Source organism: Choloepus didactylus, chromosome 4 (genome assembly GCF_015220235.1).
Source record: "Choloepus didactylus isolate mChoDid1 chromosome 4, mChoDid1.pri, whole genome shotgun sequence".
In the NCBI taxonomy this organism is placed as follows: domain Eukaryota; kingdom Metazoa; phylum Chordata; class Mammalia; order Pilosa; family Megalonychidae; genus Choloepus; species Choloepus didactylus.
Genome location: NC_051310.1, coordinates 113,500,351 through 113,521,415, shown reverse-complemented (window position 1 = coordinate 113,521,415; position 21,065 = coordinate 113,500,351). Strand labels below are relative to the sequence as shown.

At 38.5% G+C, this 21,065-nt stretch overlaps 1 protein-coding gene across 8 annotated transcripts in view; it reads right to left on the bottom strand.

Annotated features, from left to right (window-relative positions):
* Nucleotides 1–3,236: 3,236 nt before the first annotated feature.
* DPP8 (dipeptidyl peptidase 8) overlaps nucleotides 3,237–21,065 on the bottom strand; it is a 76,297-nt gene continuing 58,468 nt past the window's right edge. For all 8 annotated transcript variants that reach the window (XM_037833663.1, XM_037833667.1, XM_037833665.1 and 5 more), the window contains 3 exons: nucleotides 10,515–10,657; nucleotides 9,837–9,948; nucleotides 3,237–7,379 (listed from right to left, as the gene is read on the bottom strand). In XM_037833663.1, the coding sequence (XP_037689591.1) occupies nucleotides 7,257–7,379; nucleotides 9,837–9,948; nucleotides 10,515–10,657 (378 nt within the window). In that variant the 3' untranslated portion in view covers nucleotides 3,237–7,256. The remainder of the gene's footprint in view (nucleotides 7,380–9,836; nucleotides 9,949–10,514; nucleotides 10,658–21,065) is intronic.

The following is a 21,065-nucleotide window of genomic DNA, read 5'->3' as shown; positions in this document are numbered from 1 at the left end:
GTAATAGCAACCAGAGTTGGGAAACACCACTCCTCCTGACCCAAAGCCTCAGTGGGGGATGATGAATAAAAATTCCAAGATTTGAAAGGAATCCTAAAAGCTTAAATTTGGAGGAAATTTGGTCTACTTTGTAGTCTTACAAGTGAATTGGTAGATACGTGTTTATGAACCTGTAATCTATCAATCAGGCAACCCTAAATGGGGGGAAGTCCAAAAATTTTATTTGAAAATTGTTTGGTATTGAAGTATCCAATAAGCAATTCCTACATATCTGGCTCTGTAGGAGGTATTATGAGAGAATTAAGTGTAAGAAGGTGGCTACACTCACAGTAATCTAACGAGTCTGTAACCTAAATGGAGAAAATAGTATCAAACAGTATGGTATAAAATTAAACGCTAAATCTAAGATAATCAGCTTCAATGAGCACTTATACTGCATGCCAGGCACCAAGTGCTTTATGTAGATTAATTTAATCCTCAGGACAATCCACTGAGGAAGGGTCTATTATTTCTGTTTCACACCTGAGGAAACTGAAGATCAGAATGTTATGTAAACATGCCCAAGACCTTATAAAGCTAGCCTTGTTGAAGCCAGGCTCCATCACCAATGCTGGTACCATTTTTGCCACACCAGCTCTTTCAGGTGGTGACATTCCCAAATAAGCTCTGTCGAGGTACCAAAAAGGAAGAACACTAAGGACTGTAATAGTCAGGAGGAGGTGAGACTTGAATTGGGCCTTGGAAGATGGGCAGGATTAGAAGAGATGGTCGAAGAGTATACTCAAGACAGATCAGAGTTAACATTGCCTGTTGAGTTGGATTCTTGTGCCTTATCTCAGTTGATCTCCACCTGATGGGGACATTTAGGCTCAGAAAGATCAAGTTACTTATTGACAATCAAAGTTACTAAATCAGGGAGCTGAGTTTATAACTTGTGTCTGACTTCAAAGCATGTTTTATTAACTTAAACAGGAAATCCTGGGCACATGTTGAGGTGAGGGGAAGTGAGTACAGGTCAGGTGACAAAAGGCCTTCAATGTCAGGCAGAACTTAGGATTTGATAACGGACTGGAGCATCACTGAAGTGCTTGCCTTTAAGGAAGTGGCAGCGTCCTGCTGGGTATGCTAGTGTGTGGGAGGTGAAGTTGGTTCTGTGAGCCTCTTGTTTTCTCATGGACTGACACAGGACTAGCACATGGTTGTTGCTAAATATTTGGTGAATGAAAGTTGGCAACAGTGTCTTTGAAGTCACTTGGAATTCTTGTTCTTTACCCACAACTCAGGCTTGAGAGCTGCTATAGTTACCCAGCATGAGATCAAGGGACGGGGCTGGAGCAGGACGAACGATAGTAATGAAAAGGAATGGTAGTTGAGACAATTCAAAGCAATTCACTGGTGAGGCAACACAGAATTAAGCACCCAGCAGAACCATAGACAGTCCCATGCATGCTTAGGGATACAACTACAATATATATATACATACACACACATACATACATATATCCAGAAATCAAGAGCTTGCTTTACAGAAGAACAGTGTGGTTTCCAGAACCTTTCTGGCCCAGAGGACCTTCTGTGAAGAATTATCACCTATGAGTAGAATTTTAAAATGAACTATGCTACTTCTGCAGTGTTTTCCCAACGAAGAGAGGGAACAGTTTCCGGAACTGGCTAAAGACAATTATTCTGGCTAACTGCTCACCCAAACTCCTATTTCAAGAACTCAAGTCTGGGAGTCAACCTAGAGAGAGCATCTTTCAGCAGGGAGCAAATGGCAAACTCAAGAATCTTGGTGCCTGCATCAGCACTGAAACCCCTCTAATCCATCTCAATGGAAACTCAACCTCCTCCAGGGTACAGGGCCAGGGGCACCAGATCTGTGGACAGTGCCAGGCTGGCGAACATTTAAATCCTGGTATTTCCCTAAACCATTCCACACCTAAAATAAAATTATACTCTGGTTATCAGATTCTCATATGGCAGCTGTCTCAACCTTGTCCCCCAAAATAAGCACCAAGGGATAATCACGTCCTCCTCATTGCTACAAGTGGGTGAAGGTAGGCCAAACGGAGGTCCAAAGGTCTCATGGCCACAGCAGTCACCCTGATATGACTCCGGGGCACTGGAGTCCTAGAGCCACTGGGAAATCTGCAACTCCATCACAGTCTTTGCAGGATGCTTATGGCCACTTGAAAACTGATTTTTTGGTTAGGAGTAAACGGAGATTGAATTCGAGACCAAGGTTGCTCTATAGTCTATAAAATTTTCCCAACTGGAGTGCCATGTATGGCTTTAGGTAAACTAAGACACTAATCTCTTCAGAGCTGGAGTGGGCTTGGCCAGTCACTTCTAGCTGCAAGCTGCATCAACAGGTTATCCCAGTGTGCCTCTTTATCCCGGAGTGTCATACAATGTCTTTTTCCATGTGTTATAAGGTGAAAAGGTTAAGCAGCACTGGTTTGGGGGCGGGTATATGGGGGGAATAAAAAAGAAGGCCTGGTCTATAATAGCATTACCTTGTTTAAAGACCATTTTTATTCCTAATAATTTTTGTATACTAATTAAAAGTTTAAGACCCTCAATACAGCAGTGATTCTTAACCATTTTTGAATCATTAGCCCTTTGAGGATCTGATCAAAGCAAAGGCCCTTATCCCAGAAAAATGCACCTCCACTTGTTCATGCAATTTTTCACATAGAATTTCAGAGGTTTATAGAAACCAGATTAAGTCTGTTCTGGAGGGATTATCAGAAGTACCCAAATTTTGGAGAGGTTCATTTGCTTCCACCCTTTCCCACACCTTTCAACAATACACTAGAAAAACCAAGAGAATTGTCGAAGAAATCTCTGAAAAGAGTATTACATGGAACTTCTTGGAAATTTCCTGGTGAGGATGCGGAAACTACTATCAACTCCAAGAATTCTAGTAGAACAAGTGGTACTCCCAACAAACTTCCACCTGTTTTCAGGGTTATGTTCATCACTGGCTCCAAGCACCATCTGCCCTTGCAGTACTGACTGCTGGTTATTGGGAATCACTTGCAGGTACAAAGCAGCCCTCTGCATATCTCCCTTCAGGGGTGAATGCATTTTTGGTTACTGTGATGTAATGTAGTCTTTCACCCTGCACTGTCCCTTTTCCATTGCAAGTGCATGACCTTGTGTGTTAGTCACTCTATAGCTGCCACTAATCAAGGAAAGATTATGGGGGCGGGGGGAAGGAACATTTAAATCAATTCATTTAGCAGCATCTTTATTGCAACAAAAAACCTGTAATAAAATGCATCAAAACTAAATGTTTCACTTTACATGATTAAAAGCCATGTAGCTGAAAATGAGAAAACCCATAAACTTACTGGAATGAGACATGCAATTCTTTTTATACAAGTCAATGAGTAAAACGGCAGGCACTTAATGTTCTAAAATTAAAGACCTGAACTCCAATTGTGCTGAATACAATAAAATTTTGTATTGGGGCTATTTAAAAACAAATAAAAAAGCACACTACATCTCTCTCCACGAGGGACTTCTGAAATGATTACCGAGAACTGTCTCCTGACACCCCGTGCACTAACCTCTCTCTCTGTTTTAGGCTGCAAAATGGATAGGTGAAGCTGGGTGGGGTTGAGAAGGTGAGTCGGGGAAGTTTCCTTTTTCCTTTGTGTCTGCTGGGAATGGACACCAACCTTACATACAGTTTAGCTATGGCCATGCCTCTTTTCTTACTTCAAATACCTGTAAGATGGGCTCTCAGGATTAAGCAAGCATTCTACTCTATATTCCAAGCCCAAATCCCCCACTACATGAGGGGAAGAAACATTTAGTGTAACAGCTTTAATTAACTTCAGAATGTCAATAGTAATCATAAGAACTGCTTTATTAATAAGCATGCTTAGCATTTCCTTTAGAATGGAAAAATTAACCATTTTAAAAATGCAGATACCTTTAAAATGTTTTATAGGTATATATTAATAAATACTTCTTTAAAATTTTGCCTTTTCTCTCTTTCATTTAACTTCCATGGGTCAGGACATCTGGAAGGAGTCTAGTTCCAACTGAACACTAACTGGCTGTATAGTCATGGGGATATCTCCTCTCTCTACCAACTGAGTACATTAAATTAGATATCAAAGTTTTATTCCAGCTTGAAAATTTTGATTCTATAATAATGAGAGATCTATTTTACAGGAATCTTTCCACCTAACGAGGAAAATGATGTTACAGAGGTAACAAGTAGTAAACAAAGTAAGCATACTTGCATCAATATCTTTAACACATTCTTTTAAAAGGTAATGTATGCATTGTGACTTCATCCTCTTTTCTTTTGTGTGAGGCTGTGGAAAAGAGCCAGCAATGGCATAGAAGGAAAACCCTTCTTTTCAAAATGAATCTCCAAACAATGGGGATACAAAGTTAATTATACCTCCTGCTTCTTTCAGAGTGAGAAGGGGCCAACAGCTAACATAGATGAAGCAGCTTTCTTGACCATTGTTTTAGGTTCTTATAAATCACTCCAGGGTAAAAATCACCTTAATCTGACTCCATTTTCTCTTGAAGTTACTTAAAGCTGTTTACAGACAACTTGCCTTAGAATCCCCTGAAAAGCTTGTTAGAAATTAAGATTCTGCTCTCTACCTAAACCAACTGAATTCAAATTTCTAAGAGTGAGGTTCAAGACTCTTAGTAAGCTTCCCAGATGAATCCTGTATTTTGAGATCCTCTGCTCTACAATGCTCAAGTAACTGTATCTCTTTATCTCTTGGTGGTTAAATGTACACATTTATCAAAAACCCACTTTGTTATACTCTTGCCTTTAGGTTACCCATGGTCAGGGTATAAGCAGTTTTAGTGAGATTTCAACTTATCACTTGAATTGACTGTGATGTTTCCCCACATCTGATGTAAAAAGAAAATTCAGTCAAGCCATCTTTCTGTAAGCGAATTCAGTCAGGTTATTTTTTCTCTTCAAGAGTAGGGTGGCATTTAAAATGAGCAGGAGTTATAACTGAAAGCATTCCATGTGACGGAGGAAGGAAAGTTGCTAAGAGGAAAGGGGAAGGCAATATGAAAATGGAAAACACCTGCGAATCCACGAGTATAGAAGGCTCTCTGAAGTTTGTTTTTGTAAAATAAGAGCTGACATTTTGAAGACCCAGCCTTGATAGGTAAGAGGTTTCAAATGAGTAGCTGTCTAAAAGCCACTGTGTACCATTTCTACTTTGCATGTGATATACAGTAAGAATAGATCCTTGGAGGCCTCGTCCAAAATAAAAAAAAATACCTTCAATAGTCAGATAGAATACTTAAATCACAGGGGAAAATATTTTCTTGGGGAAAAAAAGTTACCCAAATCAATTTAATTTAACATTGAAAAAATACAAACAAATCTGGGCATGGGAAAATAGCATAAACATGAAAATTAATACATATACAAACAATAAGGAAAAGTGTGGTACCTATGATACAGTATAAATACACAAACAGCAAAACCCAGTCTCCTTCCCAAGGGCAGAATCCCCAGGTCACCCTGCCATTTCTGGGCTCCCCACACCTCCCATCAGGCTCTCAATGATGAAATCCATCTCTGACACACAATCACCACACTGACTAATAGAACCTGTGCTCTCTATGGAGGAAGTCTACTCTCTAGTGGTGAGAAGAAATAGAGTGATTTTTCTTGGACTATTGTTTGAAAGTGCTGGTAACAACTTTTGAAACACCACGGTTTTTGATAAAAAGGGTCAAAACCATAGATGCATTCCCTGCCACTGGCTTCAATGTGACCCATCTAGCACCCCTAGTCTCCAAGCAGATAGTTCTCAATCAGCACCTAAAAGCCTATGAGCTCTCTTGTAGCCAAGTGCTAGAGTAAAGAGGAAAATGTTATGGCCATTCAATAAAATTGGTTATAGGCTTGAGACACTGAAAAAGAGAGCCATGGCTTGATGGGATCAGACCTCTTATAATAAAGAGGTCATCTGAAACCTTGTTATTTCAAGCTAACAATATCTAAATAGAACTTTATGCTCAAATAATTTAAAAATAAAGTTTAAATTTGTAGGGTTGCCAAAATTAAGAAGAAAAATTTTTAAAAATTTGAATAGTGAAAATAACTCTAAGTAACTTTTCCTTCCCTGAATAAAGTTAGTCTTTAGCTCTTTCGGCAAGGGAGTGAGTTCTTAATTCTAGTTTCCTTGACTAACATTCTAGGAGTTTAATTTTCACTTTCTAAACTTTTTCATGAGTATTTTTAGTAAAACTACTTCTGCTTCATTCTTGTGCAGATGTTTGCTGCCTCTTTTCCCTGTCATTCCCCACATCCTGGTCTCCCCCACCACACACTGTGATTCCCTTCCACCTCCCAAAAACTCTGGAACATTTTAATTAGGAAATATCGAATGGAAACTGGCACCACAAACTTTTCTGAAGAATACAAGTGAATGTGTACTTTTTTCCTTTTCCTAAAGGAAAAAACTGCCTGCAAATATTTAAGCTCTATCATTTGATAAAAATTTTTCTGCCTGTAATTATCAGTATCGTAAGACTAATATAAATCCATGCTACATATACAGTTACTCGCCATTATGCGAAAGGAAAAACCCACACTGTCATATCATCAAAGAAAAATGAGTACTGTTTATACTAGATAGAGTTTAATTGGCTAAAAACTGGTCAGAGCTTGCATGAACCAATATAAGTATTTTTAGGAGGCCACTAAGTTATCCTTGAAAATCATTAATGACTGGTTAAGACTTAGGTTTAATAGTGATTAGTTCATAACAAGCTGGATACACCCCAAGCAATGAAGCATAAGCAATTCAATTACATTTAAGTGCTATCAAACCTGTAACTAGTCAGAGATCCTGGAACTGAACCAAACCAATCACTATTATCATCTTATTTTAATAAACTCAGAAATATACTGTAAAAATACACTAATTAAATCCATGAGGTTTATAATGCTTTTAAAAGCGAAAATTGGGTAGTAAAGATATGTAGTTCTAATGCCTGATTTCTTTCAGTAATTCTCATGGTATTGCTGGGTTCCTTAGAAATATGTCATCCAATTTTGTGTGTGTATGGTTAAGGTATTAGATTACTATCCACAATCTCAGACACCTGCATGGGACCAAATTTACTTTTAGATGTTACATGGCAGGTACCAAAATGTGGTGATCAATCTATGTTCTATGTTGATTAAACACCCTCATTTGGTTAAGCAGCCAGTGTATACCAGAGTTCTACACAGTTCCAAGTTATATCACTTTCAAAGCAGCAATACGTGATCCAAGGTTTTCTTGAAGGTAGTGCAAAAGATGCAGTTCATAATGTTCTCCGGATTCAGGAACTCTTATGCTGTGTCTCTCCTGAGGATAGATCTTAACAACAAAAATATCAAAATACAAAAAAAGAAAAAGAAAAAGAAAAAGAATTTAATAATACATTTCCTTCCAAAGTTTCCCAGAGAAATGTTACAGGATTAATAATACAGAGCACGGCCTCTCTAAGATACTACACATGTACATCCTATCTAAAGGTCCTTCTTCTCATAATTCTCTATATACCAATAGGGTTACAGAAGGATTTATCTGTAAGTAGACAAACAGTTCTCCAAGTGTGTTCTGAAGACTTCTGGGGTCTATGGAAACATTTTCAAGGGATCCTGAAGTCAAAACTATTTTCAGAATAATACTGAGACATTTGCTAAGACATGGATAAAATTGCCTGTGCCTTAGCATAAATCAAGGCAGTGACATTAAACAGCATTAGCAGTCTCTGTATCCTTCATCACCACACACTTGCACTAAAAAAGAAAAAAATGCTGGTTTCTCTAAGTGGCTATAGAAACCAGAATTTTTTTAAATTGTAACCCTTGAGTAAATGCCTTTCTAACATTTTGTGGTGATGAAATGGGAAGTATGCATAAAGCACTCCTGCTACATACCAAAGTACGACAGCTATCTTAAGGAAAAGCACCTGTACAACTGAGTTGCAAGCTGAATTGCTGCTTTTTAAATAGCTTTCCCATTTTTAACTTGAAAGAATGACTGATAAAACTATGGTTATTTGATATCCGGCAAACACCTTCTTGAAAATCAATGTAGTTTTCTCAACACCCACAGAACTGTACAATACAAAGAGTGAACCAAATGTAAACTATGAACTTGAGTGAATAATAATGTATCAATACTGGTTCATCCATTGAAACAAATGTATCACACTAATGCAAGGTGTTAATAATAGGGGAAACTGTATGTGTGGGGAGAAGAGGTATATGGGAATTCTCTGTTCTTTCTGTGCAATTTTTCTGTAAACCTAAAACTGCTCTAAAAAAGTCTACTTAAAAATATAAAGAATATATAATTAAAAAAAAAAATGAAGTGAGCTACTCACTTCAAGGACAACACTGATAGTATTTATCACCAATGATAAAATTCAAGCTTTCAAGCAAAAATTATCATTATCTCATGAGCTTTCCAGTATTTAAGAGACTTGTCTGATGCTACTAGCGGTAATATAAATGTATGTGGTTTTTAGAAATCATGTAATAAAATGAACCAAAATTTGAAAGATCGCTACAACACAGGGAACCATATTTTCCAAATGACCAATGCATGGGGTAAAAGATCCATGTGAAATGCAAGATCCAGTGGATTTTCATGTAACAGAGTATAAAAAGTCCACTGATACGGCTTCAGATTCCACACTACAATTAACTTTTAAGAAACTACCACTTGTCAAGTTTTGGCGCAGTATCAAAGAAATATATCCACAATTACCTGAAAAGGCTAAAATATTCCTCCCCTTTCTTTTTTTATTTTTTTAACCCTTTCCTTAACTACATAATCAGTGAGGTCAAATTTTCTTCATTTACATTAGCCAAAATGACACCAAATGCAGAACAGATTGAATGCAGAAGCAGAAATGAGAATTCAAGTGTCTTTTTTTTTTTTTTACTGAGCCAGACATTGAAGGGATTTGCAAAAATGCAAAATGATGCTACTTTTCTCAGTAAATTATATTTTTTTGTTTTGGAGAATATAGGTGTTTTTATTCCCATAAAAATATTTGTGTTAACATGTAATGGTTTACTATTGTTAATTTACAATGAATTAATATAAATAAAATTTTTTTCTCAGTGTGATAAAATAAGCAGACACAGCCCACATAAACAAGATCTCTAGGATTCTCAATAATTTCTAAGAGTATAGAGGCGTCCTGAGACTAAAAAGCTTGACAACTGCTGCTATACACAAAGATCTCATGATTTACTTACAAAAATGTCAACTGAAATATAAAAAAGGAAAATGTAGCATTTTTCTTATCTTATGGGCACATTATATACATAAGGAGTAGAAAGGAGGAAAAAGGGGGAAGAGTTTCTCTTAAAAATCTATTTGGAGTAATGGATCAATGGAGGTAGTTAACTTAGTAGCTTCTGCTTCAATGCCAACATAGAAGAGACAAAATTAAAAGACCATGTAATCAGGTCCTAAAAATCCTTTTACAACAATGAAAGCAAGTAGCATTTCTTTACCCTTCAAAGGGGGAAAAGAAAAGCAAAGGAGAATAGTGAATAGACTCCCTATCATCTTAAAATTGTGAAAGCAGATACAGAAACACAAGCCATAATTGGAGAGGCCAGTTTTTCAGCCTGACTTCAATAAAATCTTAATTTTTATCCAATTAGATACCACTGACTATGCCTCTTACTTTAGTTCTCTTAAGGAGAGGGTCATGGCTGAAAATTTGGCCTTATTCCATAGTTTATTAGATTTAAAGTAACCAATCACTAACCACTACTTCATTTAATTAGAAAATGTAGACTAACTCACCTGTAAATCATATGGCTTTCCAGCCCTCACTAAAAAACTCAGTAATATACTGGTGTGTGCAAAATGAACATTCTCATCCAAGAACCCATGTAAGAGTAGTAAACGATTTGGTCTGGAGAAATGGAAATATCAGAGGATTAGGTAGAGTAGTTGGGGAAAACACTCAACTCATTTAAACTATTCACCCATAACTACATTAACTTTCTTCTACTGTAATATCAGAATAAGGATTCAACATTTTCAATATTTACTTTGTAATATGTTAAACAGATTCTACATGAAATGAAAGATTAAAAATATAAAAAGGTCATGTGTTCAATTTCCTGTTTAAATATTAGCACACATCAATAATTATAGTATATTCCTAGAAAAATACAAATCATAAACACCATTTACAAAATATATTTAAGGAGAAATAAATGTTTTTTCCATCTTGAAACAGTTGTGTATTTTTTCAAAACAAGCCACTGCTTTAAATATAACTTGTAAAAAAAAAAAAGCAAACAAAAAAAAACAACAAATTTTACTAACTTGCCTGTAATTAACCTATGCCATTCTAGCATTCTATAAAATATTAGCCTTGGCTTTTTAGCAGTTTTAGTTTTCATTATTATTAGAGACAACTTTTTAAAATACAATTTTAAATTTAAAATCTTAAATTTTAAAGCTTGAACTTACTCAGAAGGGAACTTTTCTGCTTGCATGGCCACAGATCCTAAGTAATAGCCCTGTTCATTCTGGTCAGGGTGACCCATGTAACGCTCCGTGTATCCTGTATCATAGAAGATCCACAGAGTGACTGGGGCCCCAGCAATGGCAACCTGCATAAGCCAACAGTGACAGTCAAATGTGGTTCAGAAAAGGATGGTATATTAATCAGGGTTCTCCAGAGAAAGAGAACAGACAGGATATTCATATATATCTGTATAAATATTTTTAGATCTATTAAAGGAATCAGCTCACATGACTATGGGAATTGCCAAGTCTGAATTTTATAGGGCAGGTTGCAAATTGGGAATTCCAGTGAAGGTTTTGATGAATTCCTTAGGAGAACCTGGCTGACTGAAGCAGAGATAGAAAGTCTTTCTCAATGCTGAAGCCAATAGCTCTTCAAGGTCTTCAACTGATTGGATGAAACTTCTCTCATTGCTGAAGGCAATCTCTTTCGTTGACTGTAGATCTAATCAGCTTTAGAGGCAATCAACTGACTAATGATTTAAATCCATGAAATACCCTCACAGTAAGAATCAGGACAGTGCTTGCTTGACCAAACAACTAGACTCCATAACCTAGCCAAGTTGACACATGAACTTAAGTACCCATAAGTATCCATACACATCTCCTGAAATCATACCTAAAATCTCTACATAAAAATAGTAACAGCCTTACTTTCACCTCATATAATCCAACTGTTCTGTGTACAACTGGAAATGCACTAACCCTTTCTTTAGAAAAGTATGCAAGTCCTTGGGTAATATTCACTCTTAAACTTGATATTCTACACTTCAAATACTATAGCATAAAGTTAATAAAACTTACATGGTAAGAAGACAAGACAGGGAAGAAAACCAAAGATATTTGCTTTATATATACAAACATATTCATAACAGAACAAGGAAGAAATACTCATAACTATAATAGACATCGTTTCTACAACTGGACATGTGGATGTAGCTTATGTTTATAACTACCTTCTTCCACTACCCATTTCACATTCCCTTTACCCTCAGCAAGCACCTCAGCTGGCCATAGTTCTTTACCTGGTGGGGTAAACCGAACCTTTATACCTGAAGTTTCTGGGCCATACTAGTCCTGACTGGATTGGATTATTGCAGCTCTGCACTGACTTTAATCACAAGGCACAGCAGTATTAAAGACCTAAAGATCTCCTGTATTTCAGGCAAATTTTTCTTGAGGTACCTCCACTGTGAAGTATCAGGCCTATTCCCCCTTGATAACCAGGATCAACCACCCCAGCCAGCACAGAAATTCCATTCTTTGTCTGTTGATTCAGAGGCATGAGGAGTCCAAAGTGGCCTGATGGAAGTCTTAACTTCCAGTTCAATGGAATCATTGCTATGTCTCCTGGTAAAAGCACTCCTCATTTTGGAACTAAGACCTATAGGCCAGCAGAGCTTAAGGTTTTAGGGACAGGAAGCACAAATTATTCTACTGGATCATAAGGCGTAATAGTGAGTTGTGCCATTCCCATATCTACCCTTGCTTTTTGGGTCTGGCTATGGGAGAAACATCGCCAAAGAGAAAATTTTGATTTAGAGCACATACAGCCTCCTGGAGAATACAGACCCAGCCCTGCAAGGTACTGCCAGGTGCATAATTAAGTCTTCAAAAGGCTGTCCCACCATTCTATCAACTCAGTTGCTTCAGGATAATGGGGAACATGGTAAGACCAGTGAATTCTGTGAGTACATGTCCACTCTCGCACTTCATTTGCCGTGAAGTGGGTTCCTTGATCAGAAGCAATTCTGTGTGGAATACCACGGCGGTGGATAAGGCATTCTGTATGTCCACGAATGGTAGTTTTGGCAGAAACACCGCATGCAAGGAAGGCAAATCTGAATCTGGAGTATGTGTCTGTTCCAGTAATAACAAAACATTGTCCCTTTCATGATGGAAGTGGTCCATCCAATGTAATCAAGCTGTAGACTGATCACCTCAGGGAATGGGTGCCATATCAGGGACTGAGTGTTGGTCTCTGCTGCTGGCAGATTATTCTAATTACTGCTTTGACTCTGCTGTCCATCACGGTAGCCATGCCTACCTTGTCTTTGGTGATTAAGTGCTGCCAGTTGGCTCCTGCCAGCTGGGATTCAATCATCTCCACTGTGTTTAAACATGTTTGAACATCCAAGTTCAGTGGCAGCAGTTCCCACAGTAATAGCTGACCTACAGAAAAGTGATCTGAGCTCTTCAGGGATGACGGAGTTGCTTGCATAAATGGATTCCTCACTTTCCTGGTCAAAGGTACGTCCCCTGAACACAGGGGGGTGAGTTGGTCCTACGTGATAAATACACTCTAATATTCCAATCTCTCAAAAGTCTTTGGATCCCCTCATCTACATTATACCAGGGCAGTTCTGGCATTTCAACTTCAGGTAATGTAGGCCTTTTGGTTCATGCTTAAAACAAATTGTTAGACCCTCTTCTAACCTCTGAAGCTACAACATTGAATCTAGAATATCTGCTTACTGGGCCTGTATCAATAAATGCAGCCTGTTCCAATTCTGTGTTCCTTCCACCATTATCCCACACACCCTTAATATTCATTTCCACACATATTCCCCTGCTTTGCCTATAAAAATTAGAAAAATCATGCAGTTCTTCTGAAATGTAGCACACCTCATCATGGGTCACACTTTGTACCTCACCTTTTGGTACCTGTTGGGACTCCAGTCTAATTACAGGCCTGGAAGAAAAGAGGAGTGGTAGGGGTGGGTCATGAGAGGAATTAGCAGGGGCATTCCACTATTTCATCTGATGAAACAGGGTTAAACTTTTCAAATGGAGATGTGAGGGCTGCTTCCTCAGGGAGGCAGTTACAGGTTTATCAGACACAACACAGTTCATCTCTTCAGGTGGAGGTAGATGGCTGCTTCCTCAGGGCACTTACAGGTTTATCGACGAAGAAGACTCAGCAGAATCTAGGGTTTCAATGTCCCCTCCACCATCATCAACCCAAATGTCCCTATTCCAATTTTCAGGATCCCACTCCTTCCCAATCAATGACCTCATTTTAATAGCGGACAGCCTGCAAGGTTGGAAATCCAATTTATGTAGTAATTCAGCCACTTGCACAGTGAGACTCTGGGTCTGGTTTTCAGAAATCTCAAGTCTGAGGCTACAAAAAATACGCATTCCTTTCAGGGCACACACAAAAACTTTCATGTTCTTCATGTGCTACTTGAGTTGTGAATCTGAAGCTTTGAACACATCCATTTCTTTAACAACTGTATCCAAGGTATTTCGGAACAACCAGTCAACATTACTATACTTTTAAACTACACAAAACCTGTTAAGGTATCAATTACACTGTCACTCAGAGCCTGTCTCTTATAGGCATCTGAGTTGCAGTATCCAATGGTGATATTTTGCATATCTCTATTGCCAACTCATGTCATGGACTATAAGTGCCATGTTACTGACTGGAAATAGTCATTAGTGGCTTTTAACCTAATAAGATTAGAGGCGGGGCAAGATGGCAGACTGGTGAGCTGTAAGTTTTAGTTACTCCTCCAGGAAAGTAGGTAAAAAGCCAGGAACTGCGTGGACTGGACACCACAGAGCAATCTGTCTTTGGGCATACTTCATACAACACTCATGAAAACGTGGAACTGCTGAGATCAGCGAAATCTGTAAGTTTTTGCGGCCAGGGGACCCGCGCCCCTCCCTGCCAGGCTCAGTCCCGGGGGAGGAGGGGCTGTCAGCTCCGGGAAGGAGAAGGGAGAACTGCAGTGGCTGCTCTTATCAAAAACTCATTCTACTGATTCAAACTCCAACCATAGATAGACTGAGACCAGACACCAGAGACTCTGAGAACAGCCAGCCCAGCAGAGAGGAGACGGGCATAGAAAAAAAACAACACGAAAAACTCCAAAATAAAAGCAGAGGATTTTTGGAGTTCTGGTGAACACAGAAAGGGGAAGGGCGGAGCTCAGGCCTTGAGGCGCATATGCAAATCCCGAAGCAAAGCTGATCTCTCTGCCCTGTGCACCTTTCCTTAATGGCCCTGGTTGCTTTGTCTATTAGCATTTCAATAACCCATTAGATCTCTGAGGAGGGCCGTTTTTTTTTTTTTTTTTTTTTTTTTTTTTAAATCCTTTTTGCTTTTTCTAAAACAATTACTCTAAGAAGCTCAATACAGAAAGCTTCAAAGAATTGCAATTTGGGCACGTCAAGTCAAGAGCAGAACTAAGAGAGCTCTGAGACAAAAGGCAATAATCCAGTGGCTGAGAAAATTCACTAAACAACACAACTTCCCAAGAAAAGGGGGGTGTCCGCTCACAGCCACCATCCTGGTGGACAGGAAACACTCCTGCCCATCGCCAGCCCCATAGCCCAGAGCTGCCCCAGACAACCCAGTGTGACGGAAGTGCTTCAAATAACAGGAACACACCACAAAACTGGGCGTGGACATTAGCCTTCCCTGCAACCTCAGCTGAATGTCCCAGAGCTGGAAAGGTGGAGCAGTGTGAATTAACAAAGCCCCATTCAGCCATCATTTGAGCAGACTGGGAGCCTCCCTACACAGCCCAGCAGCCCAGAACTGCCCTGGGGGGACGGCACTCACCTGTGACATAGCACAGTCATCCCTCAAAAGAGGACCCGGGGTGCACAGCCTGGAAGAGGGGCCCACTTGCAAGTCTCAGGAGCCATACGCCAATACCAAAGACTTGTGGGTCAGTGGCAGAGACAAACTGTGGCAGGACTGAACTGAAGGATTAGACTATTGCAGCAGCTTTAAAACTCTAGGATCATCAGGGAGATTTGATTGTTAGGGCCACCCCCCCCTCCCCGACTGCCCAGAAACACGCCCCACATAAAGGGCAGGCAACACCAACTACACACGAAAGCTTGGTACACCAATTGGGCCCCACAAGACTCACTCCCCCACTCACCAAAAAGGCTAAGCAGGGGAGATCTGGCTTGTGGAGAACAGGTGGCTCGTGGACGCCACCTGCTGGTTAGTTAGAGAAAGTGTACTCCACGAAGCTGTAGATCTGATAAATTAGAGATAAGGACTTCAATAGGTCTACAAACCCTAAAAGAACCCTATCAAGTTCAGCAAATGCCACGAGGCCAAAAACAACAGAAAATTATAAAGCATATGAAAAAACCAGACGATATGGATAACCCAAGCCCAAGCACCCAAATCAAAAGACCAGAAGAGACACATCACCTAGAGCAGCTACTCAAAGAACTAAAGATGAACAATGAGACCATAGTACGGGATATGAAGGAAATCAAGAAGACCCTAGAAGAGCATAAAGAAGACATTGCAGACTAAATAAAAAATGGATGATCTTATGGAAATTAAAGAAACTGTTGACCAAATTAAAAAGATTCTGGACACTCATAGTACAAGACTAGAGGAAGTTGAACAACGAATCAGTGACCTGGAAGATGACAGAATGGAAAATGAAAGCATAAAAGAAAGAATGGGGAAAAAAATTGAAAAACTCGAAATGGACCTCAGGGATATGATAGATAATATGAAATGTCCGAATATAAGACTCATTGGTGTCCCAGAAGGGGAAGAAAAGGGTAAAGGTCTAGGAAGAGTATTCAAAGAAATTGTTGGGGAAAACTTCCCAAATCTTCTAAACAACATAAATACACAAATCATAAATGCTCAGCGAACTCCAAATAGAATAAATCCAAAAAAACCCACTCCGAGACATATACTGATCACACTGTCAAACATAGAAGAGAAGGAGCAAGTTCTGAAAGCAGCAAGAGAAAAGCAATTCACCACATACAAAGGAAACAGCATAAGACTAAGTAGTGACTACTCAGCAGCCACCATGGAGGCGAGAAGGCAGTGGCACGATATATTTAAAATTCTGAGTGAAAGGAATTTCCAGCCAAGAATACTTTATCCAGCAAAGCTCTCCTTCAAATTTGAGGGAGAGCTTAAATTTTTCACAGACAAAGAAATGCTGAGAGAATTTGCTAACAAGAGACCTGCCCTATTGGAGATACTCAAGGGAGCCCTACAGACAGAGAAACAAAGACAGGACAGAGAGACTTGGAGAAAGGTTCAGTACTAAAGAGATTTGGTATGGGTACAATAAAGGATATTAATAGAGAGAGGGAAAAATATGGCAAACATAATCCAAAGGATAAGATGGCCGATTCAAGAAATGCCTTCATGGTTTTAACGTTGAATGTAAATGGATTAAACTCCCCAATTAAAAGATATAGATTCGCAGAATGGATCAAAAAAAATGAACCATCAATATGTTGCATACAAGAGACTCATCTTAGACACAGGGACACAAAGAAACTGAAAGTGAAAGGATGGAAAAAAATATTTCATGCAAGCTACAGCCAAAAGAAAGCAGGTGTAGCAATATTAATCTCAGATAAAATAGACTTCAAATGCAGGGATGTTTTGAGAGACAAAGAAGGCCACTACATACTAATAAAAGGGGCAATTCAGCAAGAAGAAATAACAATCGTAAATGTCTATGCACCCAATCAAGGTGCCACAAAATACATGAGAGAAACACTGGCAAAACTAAAGGAAGCAATGGATGTTTCCACAATAATTGTGGGAGACTTCAACACATCACTCTCTCCTATAGATAGATCAACCAGACAGAAGACCAATAAGGAAATTGAAAACCTAAACAATCTGATAAATGAATTAGATTTAACAGACATCTACAGGACATTACATCCCAAATCACCAGGATACACATACTTTTCTAGTGCTCATGGAACTTTCTCCAGAATAGATCATATGCTGGGACATAAAACAAGCCTCAATAAATTTAAAAAGATTGAAATTATTCAAAGCACATTCTCTGACCACAATGGAATACAATTAGAAGTCAATAACCATCAGAGACTTAGAAAATTCACAAATACCTGGAGGTTAAACAACACACTCCTAAACAATCAGTGGGTTAAAGAAGAAATAGCAAGAGAAATTGCTAAATATATAGAGACGAATGAAAATGAGAACACAACATACCAAAACCTATGGGATGCAGCAAAAGCAGTGCTAAGGGGGAAATTTATAGCACTAAACACATATATTAAAAAGGAAGAAAGAGCCAAAATCAAAGAACTAATGGATCAACTGAAGAAGCTAGAAAATGAACAGCAAACCAATCCTAAACCAAGTACAAGAAAAGAAATAACAAGGATTAAAGCAGAAATAAATGACATAGAGAACAAAAAAAAACAATAGAGAGGATAAATATCACCAAAAGTTGGTTCTTTGAGAAGATCAACAAGATTGACAAGCCCCTAGCTAGACTGACAAAATCAAAAGAGAGAAGACCCATATAAACAAAATAATGAATGAAAAAGGTGACATAACTGCAGATCCTGAAGAAATTAAAAAAATTATAAGAGGATATTATGAACAACTGTATGGCAACAAACTGGATAATGTAGAAGAAATGGACAATTTCCTGGAAACATATGAACAACCTAGACTGACCAGAGAAGAAATAGAAGACCTCAACCAACCCATCACAAGCAAAGAGATCCAATCAGTCATCAAAAATCTTCCCACAAATAAATGCCCAGGGCCAGATGGCTTCACAGGGGAATTCTACCAAACTTTCCAGAAAGAACTGACACCAATCTTACTCAAACTCTTTCAAAACATTGAAAAAAATGGAACACTACCTAACTCATTTTATGAAGCTAACATCAATCTAATACCAAAACCAGGCAAAGATGCTACAAAAAAGGAAAACTACCGGCCAATCTCCCTAATGAATATAGATGCAAAAATCCTCAACAAAATACTTGCAAATCGAATCCAAAGACACATTAAAAAAATCATACACCATGACCAAGTGGGGTTCATTCCAGGCATGCAAGGATGGTTCAACATAAGAAAAACAATCAATGTATTACAACACATTAAAAACTTGAAAGGGAAAAATCAATTGATCATCTCAATAGATGCTGAAAAAGCATTTGACAAAATCCAACATCCCTTTTTGATAAAAACACTTCAAAAGGTAGGAATTGAAGGAAAGTTCCTCAACATGATAAAGAGCATATATGAAAAACCCACAGCCAGCATAGTACTCAATGGTGAGAGACTGAAAGCCTTCCCTCCAAGATCAGGAACAAGACAAGGATGCCCGCTGTCACCACTGTTATTCAACATTGTGCTGGAAGTGCTAGCCAGGGCAATCCGGCAAGACAAAGAAATAAAAGGCATCCAAATTGGAAAAGAAGAAGTAAAACTGTCATTGTTTGCAGATGATATGATCTTATATCTAGAAAACACTGAGAAATCAACGATACACCTACTAGAGCTAATAAACAAATTTAGCAAAGTAGCGGGATACAAGATTAATGCACATAAGTCAGTAATGTTTCTATATGCTAGAAATGAACAAACTGAAGAGACACTCAAGAAACAGATACCATTTTCAATAGCAACTAAAAAAATCAAGTACCTAGGAATAAACTTAACCAAAGATGTAAAAGACCTATACAAAGAAAACTACATAACTCTACTAAAAGAAATAGAAGGGGACCTTAAAAGATGGAAAAATATTCCATGTTCATGGATAGGAAGGCTAAATGTCATTAAGATGTCAATTCTACCCAAACTCATCTACAGATTCAATGCAATCCCAATCAAAATTCCAACAACCTACTTTGCAGACTTGGAAAAGCTAGTTATCAAATTTATTTGGAAAGGGAAGATGCCTCGAATTGCTAAAGACACTCTAAAAAAGAAAAACGAAGTGGGAGGACTTACACTCCCTGACTTTGAAGCTTATTATAAAGCCACAGTTGCCAAAACAGCATGGTACTGGCACAAAGATAGACATATAGATCAATGGAATCGAATTGAGAATTCAGAGATAGACCCTCAGATCTATGGCCGACTGATCTTTGATAAGGCCCCCAAAGTCACTGAACTGAGCCATAATGGTCTTTTCAACAAATGGGGCTGGGAGAGTTGGATATCCATATCCAAAAGAATGAAAGAGGACCCCTACCTCACCCCCTACACAAAAATTAACTCAAAATGGACCAAAGATCTCAATATAAAAGAAAGTACCATTAAACTCCTAGAAGATAATGTAGGAAAACATCTTCAAGACCTTGTATTAGGAGGCCACTTCCTAGACTTTACACCCAAAGCACAAGCAACAAAAGAGAAAATAGATAAATGGGAACTCCTCAAGCTTAGAAGTTTCTGTACCTCAAAGGAATTTCTCAAAAAGGTAAAGAGGCAGCCAACTCAATGGGAAAAAATTTTTGGAAACCATGTATCTGACAAAAGACTGATATCTTGCATATACAAAGAAATCCTACAACTCAATGACAATAGTACAGACAGCCCAATTATAAAATGGGCAAAAGATATGAAAAGACAGTTCTCTGAAGAGGAAATACAAATGGCCAAGAAACACATGAAAAAATGTTCAGCTTCACTAGCTATTAGAGAGATGCAAATTAAGACCACAATGAGATACCATCTAACACCGGTTAGAATGGCTGCCATTAAACAAACAGGAAACTACAAATGCTGGAGGGGATGTGGAGAAATTGGAACTCTTATTCATTGTTGGTGGGACTGTATAATGGTTCAGCCACTCTGGAAGTCAGTCTGGCAGTTCCTTAGAAAACTAGATATAGAGTTACCATTCGATCCAGCGATTGCACTTCTCGGTATATACCCGGAAGATCGGAAAGCAGTGACACGAACAGATATCTGCACGCCAATGTTCGTAGCAGCATTATTCACAATTGCCAAGAGATGGAAACAACCCAAATGTCCTTCAACAGATGAGTGGATAAATAAAATGTGGTATATACACACGATGGAATACTACGCGGCAGTAAGAAGGAACGATCTCGTGAAACATATGACAACATGGATGAACCTTGAAGACATAATGCTGAGCGAAATAAGCCAGGCACAAAAAGAGAAATATTATATGCTACCACTAATGTGAACTTTGAAAAATGTAAAACAAATGGTTTATAATGTAGAATGTAGGGGAACTAGCAGTAGAGAGCAATTAAGGAAGGGGGAACAATAATCCAAGAAGAACAGATAAGCTATTTAACGTTCTGGGGATGCCCAGAAATGACTATGGTCTGTTAATTTCTGATGGATGTAGTAGGAACAAGTTCACTGAAATGTTGCTATATTATGTAACTTTCTTGGGGTAAAGTAGGAACAGGTTGGAAGTTAAGCAGTTATCTTAGGTTAGTTGTCTTTTTCTTACTCCCTTGTTATGGTCTCTTTGAAATGTTCTTTTATTGTATGTTTGTTTTCTTTTTAACTTTTTTTTTCATACAGTTGATTTAAAAAAGAAGGGAAAGTTAAAAAAAAAAAAAAAAAGAAAAAAGACAAACAAGGAAAAAAAAAAAAAAAGATGTAGTGCCCCCTTGAGGAGCCTGTGGAGAATGCAGGGGTATTCGCCTACCCCACCTCCATGGTTGCTAACATGACCACAGACATAGGGGACTGGTGGTTTGATGGGTTGAGCCCTC